This window comes from Desmodus rotundus, chromosome 3 (assembly GCF_022682495.2).
Source record: "Desmodus rotundus isolate HL8 chromosome 3, HLdesRot8A.1, whole genome shotgun sequence".
NCBI classification, from domain to species: domain Eukaryota; kingdom Metazoa; phylum Chordata; class Mammalia; order Chiroptera; family Phyllostomidae; genus Desmodus; species Desmodus rotundus.
The window spans coordinates 170,988,418-170,999,260 of record NC_071389.1 but is presented as its reverse complement, the minus strand read 5'-3'; the positions used below and the strand labels follow the sequence as shown (position 1 = coordinate 170,999,260).

At 42.3% G+C, this 10,843-nt stretch overlaps 1 protein-coding gene across 1 annotated transcript; it reads left to right on the top strand.

Annotated features, from left to right (window-relative positions):
- The first annotated feature begins 937 nt into the window (after nt 1-937).
- SPX (spexin hormone) lies at nt 938-10,839 on the top strand. The gene is made up of 4 exons (XM_045184336.2): nt 938-994; nt 1,583-1,645; nt 3,080-3,163; nt 7,732-10,839. Exons 1-4 carry the CDS (start codon nt 973-975, stop codon nt 7,785-7,787), a joined length of 225 nt encoding a protein of 74 aa, XP_045040271.1. The 5' UTR covers nt 938-972; the 3' UTR covers nt 7,788-10,839.
- The last annotated feature ends 4 nt before the right edge of the window (nt 10,840-10,843 follow it).

Genomic DNA, 10,843 nt, shown 5'->3' with positions numbered 1-10,843 from the left:
CATCAGTCATTTCTCTACTTCCTGCAATTGAATCTTCCTGGAGGAGTCATCAGATCCTCTCACTCTTGAAGACTGACAAGAAACCCCTGTGGACTTCCTAACTCTACTGAAGTGTGAAGGAAGGGTCCTTGACACTAAGATATTAAAAGCCCCACTTTCAGAATGAGATTGGAAAGCTCACAGGTACAGTTATATTTATTGCAGGTCCTGGAAAGGAGCAGACCATGAAGGTAAGTAAAGGTTTAATTTACTTAAGACTTTTAACTATTTTACAAAAAGCTTTACAGCTTTTGCCTGTTGTATGTTTAATAAGCATTTTAGAGGATATTTAAACAATATGCCTTAAAATATTAGAATCATTTGATATTACTAAGAAAAAATTCACTTATGCAATTCGTCATTTGGGTTAAGTAATGAACATATACTTCTAAATGATTTCTTTAAAAAGAGAACTCTTCTGGATTTAACTAAAAGGCAGACTGGGGAATGGGGAACTCCATACTGAGTATTAAAAGAGAACACAGCACAAAGTAACGGGTTCGAATTGTGCGGGTGTCAGGAAAGGAAGCACCAGGTCCTCCAGGCACAGAAATGACTGTCTTTGATCGATTGGTTTCTTGCAGGGACTCAGAAGTCTGGCGGCAACAACCTTGGCTCTTTCCCTGGTGTTTTCTTTCATGGGAAATTCTAGCAGTGCACCCCAGGTACTCAAACACACACACACACACACACACACACACACACAAGATGCTTCTGCATGTTCTTTCCTTTTTTCCCCCTTTTCTTTCTCCCCCCTCTTTTCTTCCTTTCCCTCCCTCCCTCCCTTTCTTTTTTATTTTCTGTTTCTTTTCCACCCTTCCCTTCCTTTCTTGTTTTTAATAGAGGGCTGGGTTGCAATGTCTTATTAACTGCTTCTCTCTTCTCCCGGGGTTCTAGAGACTCTTTGAGAGAAGGAACTGGACTCCTCAAGCTATGCTTTACCTGAAGGGTGCACGTACGTTTGAAATACTTTGCTCCTCTTAGGCAGCAGTAAAGGAGGGTCCGTGGGGGCACACGAGTCCATGTCAGAGATGGAGAGCTGCGGGGAGGGAATAATATCGTTTGTCTCCTTCTATAATCGAGGTCAAGGCCATCCAGGTCTCAGTTAATGAAGGGAAAGGGACGGTGCTGGGAAGAGGGTGAGGGGTGGGGAGTCGGCCCTGGGCGTTGGGGGTGGAAGAGGGAGACTCTGAAGTGCGTCGTCCTAAGGGGGTTGCTCGCTCTGGCCACAAAGGGCCGTCCTGGGGGTTGCCTGGGAAACACCCACACGCTGGTCCACCCGACCGCTGCTCCCAAGCCCACTGGAGGCGTCGAGGAGGGCCGCGAGGGGCGGGGAGGGGCGCGTGGAGCCGTCTTCCAGTCTCTCCGGGCGCACTCCGCCGAGCCGTGGGGTGCGCCCCCAGCGCCCTCACCCTGGCAGCCCAGGGCAGGCCGCCGAGCCCCCCGCTTCCCAGCGCGGAGGCTGCACGGCGCAGAGCGGCTGCGGTTTATCCCGGGCGGTCCCAGCCGGCGGGGCGCTGAGCCGTGTGTCTCCCCTTTGCAGAAGGGCGCCACTTCATCACCGACCAGAGTCGAAGGAAGGACCTCTCCGACCGGCCGCCACGGGGTGAGTGACGGGGAGAGGAGGGGCCGGGCCAGCCTGGAGGGGGAGGACAGAGAGGACAAGTCTCCCTGCCCCCGCCTGGCTGGGGCTGCCGAGAGCGGGAGCCGGAGCTCGCAACGCCCCCACCCAGATTGGCGTGGGCTCCAGGGCTGGGGCTGTGACCCCGCAAGCTCGATTTGGTCGCAGCGCTGGAAATGGCCCTCTGCTCCCGGGTGTGCAGAAATCCCGGGGAGGTAGGCAGAACTGCAGCAGCCCCCAAATGTGCCTCTCCGGTATGACAGGACCTTCGCACAGTTTCCTCTTAACCACTGTTTATTATTATTAAGATAATGGTTCACCTAGAAACTGCAAACATGTGCCTCTTATATTACTAGAAGTAGCTATCAAAATGTTCCCAACCAGAAATGGTTGATAATTGTAGGCCATACAGAATGGTACCGGGGACTGAAACTTTCCATGCCACTGGATTATAAAAATACAATGAATTTTTATAAAATTTAAAGATTGAAATGCTAAAAATAAAAAGCATCCTTACTTTGAAAAACACCAAACCCTGTGTTCAGGGCATAGTAGATGCTTAGCGAACACTCATTTACCCTCTTCAAGATCGCAGTGCAATTAAGCCTATTGACTTTGCAAGGGTAAGCTATGCTTTTCCACTTCAGTTGCTCTCAAATTAGAAATCATGGTTTGTGTCGAATCAGGATGTTTTGTCTTCTGTCGACTTAGATTTGAAATTATCTTGTATATATTTAGCAGATACTCCTTCAGTCAAATAATTGCCTTACGTGTGGCCAAGAATGCAGATTATCTCAGTTTGAGTGTTTTGGAAGGAATGAAAGAGGAGGCTCTCCAGGCTCCAAGCTGGACCACATCCAAACCTTTCTGCCTGGACATCCGATATTGAGCTCTGAAGGGGGAAATTTCTCATGGGCTCTTTATCTTAATCCTCTTTGTTTTCATGAAATTCTGTGTTGTATATAGCTTAAAATCTCTTCCACACCCTGTGATACATAACAACCAATTGTAAGTAACGTCCGAGGGAAGTGTGAAATGTTTCAATTTATAAAAATGTCTTCTGGGACCCTTTGCTGAGGCATCAAAAATCTATTTCTTGGAGGTTTTTCTAGTGTTATAACATAATGGGAAACGATTTACCAAAGTGAATATTTATGCATTTATTTTAAAAAGATTTTGTTTATTTATTTTTAGAAGAGAAGGGAAGGAAAAGGGAAGGAGAGACACATCAATGTGTGGTTGCCTTGTGCGCTCCCTACTGGGGACCTGGCTCACAAGCCAGGCATGTGTCCTGACATGGCATTGACCAGCGACCTTTTGTTTCGCAGGCCTGTACTCAATCCACTGAGCTACATCAGCCGGCGTTCAGTATGAGCATTTAAATGCTAATAGGATCTGTATACACTTTTGTTTCTCCAGAAAGACGAAGTCCAAATGCCCTACTTCTAACTCTTCCAGAGGTAGCAGCTGTGCTGTTGGCTTCCTTGCAGAAGCCACAAGAAGGTATAAGTATAATGACCTCTTTTAACAGTAGGACATAGAGGCTTTGATAACTTTTGGGATTCTGTGTTAAGTATAACGAAGTTGCCTTTATTTGTTCAGGTTTTTAAAAATAATTAACAGTTGCCCCTACCCCAGAAGTGTATAGAATGTTGATTATTTAAAGAGCAGTATATTTCTCACTAAAGTGATTCCTAAGAACATAAAAATATTTCCTTGATGAGACTGGAGAATTTCATATGAATTCCACAATCCACAGTCTATTGTAACCTGTATTTCTCTTAGAGCTGAAAAAGTTCAAAGTCCAAATTCATTATTTTATAGTTGAAAAACCTCAGGCCAAAAGAGGTTGAAATAATCACAAATCCAGTTGCTCACTGTTAAAGGGTGAACTAAATGAAATTGCTGAAAATAACCCCTCCTTTTTCTTTTCACTTACAAACACAGCAGGTTCATATGGCTTACCCTAATAGATATGGGCCAGTTCTGATCTTCAGTCTGTGTACTTTTCACTACACTGGACAGCTTCTCCTATGCCAGGATTCGGTGTAACCTTCAAAAAGAGGCACTCTGTCCATGTAGCATTAAAACTGCCTTTTGAATTAAGGCATCTGATAATGGATTAGCCGGCATTTTTGGAGTCTATAACAGTGCTTGGTTCAAATCCTGGCTCTGGAGCTTTGCTAGCTGGGTGATCCTGAGCCTTTATATCAGTTGGTAAAATGGAATAATGTCCATGTGCAGGGTAGCTAAGAGCCCAGTGAAAAAGGTGTATATGTTTTATTACTATTAAAAATAGAGGTCATCGAAGCATAATAAATAGACCTAGACTTTTCCCTTTTAAAAAGTGTAATGATGCCATATTTATGACATAACTTAAATGTTCAAATATATAAAAAATACAGTGAGCAGTCTGGCGCTCAAAGCACAGGCTGCTGGCCCAGGGCTCTGACACTTGTGCTAATGTCTCCCCATGTGCTCTGTGCCTAGTATCGGACTGACCATGTGGGGAGGGGTGTTTCTGGCTTCAAGCTTATGGCTTTGTTGTGAAAAAACACCTACCAGGATAAGAAGCAAATGCAAAAGTTGGATAAGGGGTCTTCTGAACCTAGAGCATGGCCTGGGCTGACTTGCATGAGTAGCTGGGATTATAATACTTCATTCAGCAAATATGCATTTATGCCTGCTGGGTGCCAGGCTCTGTAGCAGTCAGGGAAGAAGGAAGGTGAAACAAAAGCAAGAATGAGAGTGGCCTTTGCAGGGAAAAGATGGGGTGAGCCGTCAGTGGGACGGCAGATTGCACAAGCAGTGGTCATGGTAGAGCTGTGACAGTGACTATTTCTACTACCTCTAGCGAGTACTTATAGAGGGCTTCCTAAAATGCCGTGGGTCGGGCACTGTTCTGAGCACTTGATGTGGAGTAACACATTTAATCCTCATTGTGACTCAGGGACGTAAGCACCATTGTTATCCACACTTGACAGGTAAGGAAATAAGAGGCACAGAAAGATTAGGTAATTTGCCCACTGTCATGGAGCAGGTACAAACTGGAACTGGGATGAAGAATACAAGGTAACTTATTCTCTATCTGAGAATCCATAAGATGCCGTCTGGATTTTCCGCAGAGAGATGACGCGGCGAAGCAACACGCGCCTCGTTATGGCATCTGGGGTGATGATAAGAGCAATAACAATAGCTACAATATGGGAACATCTACTATGGATCAGACCTTAAACTTTTTAATTAGTTTTTTTAATTTTTCAATTACAAGTTACAATCAATATTATTCTATATTAATTTCAGGTGTACAGCATAGGAGTTAGACAATCATATACTTTACAGAGTGGTCCCCTGATATTTCCAGTAACCACCTGGCCCCATACATAGTTGTTACAATAGATTTGACTCTATTTCCTATGCTGTACTTTACATCCCGTGACTGTTTTGTAACTGCCAGTCTGTACTTCTTAATCCCTTCACCTGCCCCCCAACCTCTTTCCCCTTTGACAATTGTCAGTTTGTTCTCTGTATCTATGACTGTTTCTATTTTGTTTTTTCATTTATTTTGTTCATTAGACTCCACATATAAGTGAAATCACATGGTATCTATCAGACATTCATCTTTCCAGAGTAGAGCTAATTTTTACAGCTCAGCAAACTGAACCTGCTAGGGGTATATCTACTTTCCTAAAGTCACACAGTAAGAAGAGATACTGGGATTGTAGCTCAGGTCTGTGTGACCCTATAGCTCTTTCAGTTATGCTGTGCACCTCTGAAGTGGACGGAGTGGGAGAGGAAAGGCTGGAGAGGGAGTCAGTAAGGAACTACGGAAGTAACATGGGAGTGAAGTGACGAGGCCAAGTCAGGGGGGCTGGATGGAGAGGCTTCACTCTGAGGGATCCTACAAGGCACAACAGATAGCATGGGATAACTATTCACTAAGGGTATAAAAGAGAACCCAGAGGTAAGCAAGTTTTTAAACATGTGTGCGAGAGTTTAAAATGGTGAGGTTGATAAGGAATGAAAATTTATGTGGATGTAATTAAAGTTCAGTTTGAGAGGAAAGAGACATTCCAGTGAGTGAAGGTGTATCAGCCAGTGGTTTTCTGCTCTCTGACTATGGACTGGCTCCATCAGAGTTAACTGGAGTGTTTCCTGAACATTCAGATTTCTTGGCTAGAGGCCCAAAGATTTTGATTCTGAACTCGAATGAGGCCCTGGAATCTGTATCCTTAATAAGTTCCCCAACTTACACAGATGGTCAGTGTTTAGGAACAACTGGAAAATAAGAACCAGTTAATCAAGGTTGAAATTGTGAAAATGGAAATCCCTCCTAGGCCTCAGATGGGGTGGGAGAAGGGCAGATAATAAAGGATTTGCCTTGGAGAATGCCCAGAGATCAAGGGAAAAAGGGGAACATCATAACAGTGAAGGGACATTAAGAGAAGCAGGCAGGAATGTAGCAGGAGAAGCAGAATAATAGAATATCCGGAAGTCCAGGATGGGAAGTTTCAAGAAAGGAGGGATTAGAAGCATCAAATATAGCAGAATGGGTTTTAAGAATACAGCCATCAAGGGGAGACGAAGATTGTGTTGCCTGGGAGGGGTCATCGAACAGCGAGCCAGTTCCCAAGACTTCTGCTCAGGACCCACCCAGTGATTCGATTTGCTCTTGCTGGTCCCTTCTGAGACCTTGTTTATAGGGAATTTGGGATAAGAGGGTAAACTGCAGAGCAAAGAGAAAGCAGGTACTAGCTGGCATAGCTTTCAGAACTCTTGCAGTAAAAAGATGAAATAGATAACGGTAGAGGATTCTGCATCTAAGGTGATCTCTAAATTCAGTATTTGGCACACTTACTGATAGTGACGTTTTTTAGGTTTGATTGCTGGGAGATTTGCAGAGCCAGAAAGGTAAGTGAGCTAGAATAAAAAAGAAAGAGTGTATTTTAATGAGGAGGAGAGAGATCTGCATTAGAAACTTAAGGGAAGAGTGTGTGATCATAGATCCCCGATTCAAGTCTTTCTTGCAAAATGCATATTATTGAAGCTTAATTATTGAAGCTTCCAGAGTGGCTTGTCTCTGATAATGAAATGAGGAAACAAAATTTTGTCTAAGGTGATTGAAAAGTTTTGGATTCCCATGTGACGTATTAATCACTAGTCACCTTCAATACTTTTATTCTAAAGTCCTGAGGCATTATTTGGATGGCTCTTCTTAAAATAGTGGGTTTTCTTTACAGTGGACTATATACAGGGATGCCTTTCTTGTTGAGGTTTTCTTTTTTCTTTTTAAAGAACAGCCCATTATCTCCAGTATTTCGAAGTATACTGGCAATTCAAGTTAAAATGCAATTCAGGCATTCAATTTATATTGTAACTGAACTGGGAGAATGTGGTTTTATCTAGAAATGATTTTAGAGAAAATAGAGGCATTCTGCCTCTGGCTTCTCCCTCCCCCCACCCCACTGTAGCTTTAGCTCTTCTACCCAATTTCAGAGCACCGGGGCTCCTGGGAGTTACCACCTGACTCCTTAGCTGACCAGGCCCCAGAAATGATACATCGTGCTCTAAAGTTTTACAATCCCATCCAGCTAACAATTGTCCCTTCTTTCTGCCTCGTTTCCTCCCCAGATCTCTAGCTCATCTAATAAGAGAATATGTGCAAATGTGATCCTGTGTCATCTTCCCCAAGTAAGATGCATTTTAAGTACAGAGAAAGAACCTAGATGTAAGCCAGTGGTTCTAATGGTGGGTCTTTTAGACCTGAGGGACACTCAGAGAGAGACCTGTGGCCTTTTCAGGTTTCTATCAAACACACAGCGTTACAGTTTCCTTCAGTGTGGACAGTCAGATGTGAAATGCGAGTTCCCTGGTATGTCTCAAACTGAGGAAAAACATATACAACTAAATCAATCAAAACCCATTATTTTGGGGGGGGGTTTTCAGTAGCAGAGTGCATGAGTTAACATATCTTAGGAGACTAAATATTTATTTCCTGAGGTTTTCTTCATCTTTTCTTTTTAAAAAACATAGAAAGTGGGTTGACTTTATGCATTTTTTTTTTCTTACAGCTGGAGAAGACTTTGATCAAACCAGATTCCTGGATGACAGTCTGCTAAACTGGTGAAAATATACCAAATTGCATCCAGTTACAGTTCTATTCTTGTTGAAGACACGAACCATGTGAATAGAACGTATGGACCCTTTTTACTTCATTTGCAGTCTTAGGGATATGCACAGCTTGCTAGTTTTCTTCTTCTAGAAACAAAAGTTAGGTAGAGTTCTTAGCTGATGATATTATTAGCTTTTTTTTTTTTTTAAATTACTTCAGGTCCTGTTTAGATTGTCTTCTGTCTTACTCATGAATTTTTTTGAACACATTTACAATTATAAGACTGAAGACTCTTTGTAGCGTTCTTTTTGTTACAACAAATAGCCATCTCGATCTAATCTCATTATTAATTGTTGGTTTTCTCATTCTGTCACCCACTTGTCACTCAGTGGGGAATCTCCTCCTTTTCCCACCTGCAAGGAGGGTGAGGGGGGAAGCGTGGCAGAATGAGAAAGATTAGAGTGTGACTCACCTAGCAGTTCATCCAGGAGAAGTAAATTGTTATGAAGGGAGGGGAGGGCAGGGAAGCAGCCCCGTGATTAGAAGGCTTCAGTGCAGCAGCTGAGAGAGGGCTCTTTGGTGGCTGGGGCAGGTTGTAGGCTCCACAGCTTGGAGCTTCCCCTTGTGCTCTGGGATCTCCCTCAATTCAGTTAGAAACAGGGAACTAAAAGTTGCTGGCAAAGAAGCAAATGAGACACACTCTGATCTTCTGTACATTCTATGGAAAGAACAAACCAGTTCTTTAGAGTTAACCCATTTTCCATGGCTAAACAGACTTGAAGACTGCTTGCCCTAATCGACTAGAACTCTAGGCTTTATGTGACATTGAAACATTATATAAAGGCACTCTGATAATGTAAGTGCATGAAAATATGCCTAATTCGCTCCTTTTAAAAGTCATCTTGGGTTCATTACTACCTGAAAAATATATACATACACGTATACCTAGTGTACAAGCATGATAATGTATTTATTTGTAATTACAATATAACCATCAGGTTAGTTCTTAGTTAATTGAAAGTTGTTATTGATAAATGTCATAAGTAGAAAGTATTGTTAATTCTTATTGTCATCAGTACATAGCCATTGTTCAGTAGCTAAACAATATCCTTATGTAAATGTCTCTAACTTAGAATTACAATTTTACTGTATTAAGTAATCAAAACCCTGCTTATATGGTTTGTCTGTATCTTGTTTCATAGATGAATAATGACATTATATTCAAGTTAATGTAACATTGATCTCTGCCCCCAAATATGGTAGCATTAAAAAATCTATGTGGCATTATAATAGGCACCTGTCATTAATTATGATTTGATTTTAAAGTGGATTTTCTAGACAGTGCATATATCCAGTTTATTGATATTTATTTACTCATCTGACCTAGACTTGTACACATTGTTCATTTAAACATTATGTTTATTCCCAGAACACTTTTAAAATCTCTTATAAAGTAATTCTTCCAACAGTTAACTAGAACAATCTCAAGTGTTTTGCTCTAAAACAGTGTTTTAAAAAGCTGTCTGAATGACCAGTAGGCATTAAGATAATATCAGCTTCATGCATTACAAGCACTTGAATTCCTTGAATGCTATTCTGCTGTACAGATATGCTGATTAACACGCCATTGTACAACGGCCCCTGTGTCCAGCTTGCCATAACTTTTTATCTCTCTTAGAGTCTCTTTTCAATTCTCTTTATTTCTACCTTTTTCAACACTGAAATGAACAAATGATCAGTGATCAAAATTTTTCACATTGCACCAGCTTGGATTTTCAGACTGGGAAATTATCTGCCTCCCGTGCATATCCATGTACTGGAATACTCCCACCTCCAGACCGGACCCGCAGCCACTTTTAGCCCAGTTCTCTTTGCTCTTTCCCTCCTTGCCACTGTATATATATTCCCCAGTGTGGGCTCTCTGTTACGCTTTATTTCTCTGGGTTCCCCAGAGGACCCCTCCTCTCCTCCTGCACCACCACTGTAACCAAGAGACAGAAGAAGGAAGAGATGCCCATACATCGAAAGCAGCCTCCCAGTCACATTTCTTTCTTTACCTGGTTATGACAAATAAGAGTCTATATTCTATCAACCTTGAGTTACATTGTTTTACTTCGGCTTCAGGAGAAAGGGGTAGTTGGGAATATAACTTGTTGGTCTCCTCTTTCTGGCCTCTAAGCCCCTTCAGGAAGAGGTCATTTCTAATTTGACCTGATCCTTAAAGCCACCCTGTGAAGCAAAAGTTAGGCTCATCCTATGAAGTGTCTTTGACCTTCCCCAGGGTGCCCTTGAACAGTTCCTTTTCTTAGTCCTTCTTGTGCCCTGAGAAACTTAGTTTCACACCTGTAACATTTTATATTCTCATGTATATGTGTAAAACCAGCTCTCTTAACCCTAACTCTTACCATGGAGGAAGTGTAGTACAATGCATTATAAAATAAGTTTTGCTGCCAGTTGGTCAGGCACACACAAACTATTTTCTATGGCTCCTGTCTTCTACCTTACCAATGCATACATTCCTTAAAGGCATGTTTGTACCTCTGTTTCTCCCGATAAGACCGTTCACTTATGCACCTACTGTGTATCAGACACAGAATCATCTAACAGTCCTGATTGTTGCTACTCACTGGCCTCTGTCAGTCTTGGGCTAAGGGCAATAGATGACCGGGGAAAAGAGGGTGGATGCTGTGGCAGCAGCTGTCTGAATAGAGGACCACTGCAGGGTAGAAGCTCTGACTCCGACACGTGCCACTCCACACCAGGTGTTTGCAGGCCTGTCTGTCGGTTTCCATGTGTACTAGCATTTGCACTCATTTCTAATCAGAGGACTATTATTTTTTTTTAAAAAGCACTTAAATTTTAAAGTTTTATAGTAAGAAGGTATTCTGTTATACAGCTCATATTTTCAATAAGTGACCCAACCAATTACCAGTTAAGAGTATCATTTGAACACATACAGTGTACCACGTTACCAGGGATACATTTTTTATGGTCATTGTAATAGGCAAAGGCGTTGTAAACTCCTTTTTATCATTAGATCTCTCTGGTACTTCAGTGAAAGAGTGTTTGTA

Coding starts and splice junctions, on each gene's coding strand:
- SPX (XM_045184336.2), top strand. CDS start 973: ATGCTTTACCTGAAGGGTGCAC. Junction 995..1,582: donor GCTTTACCTGAAGGGTGCAC/GTACGTTTGAAA, acceptor TCCCCTTTGCAG/AAGGGCGCCACTTCATCACC. Junction 1,646..3,079: donor CTCCGACCGGCCGCCACGGG/GTGAGTGACGGG, acceptor TTGTTTCTCCAG/AAAGACGAAGTCCAAATGCC.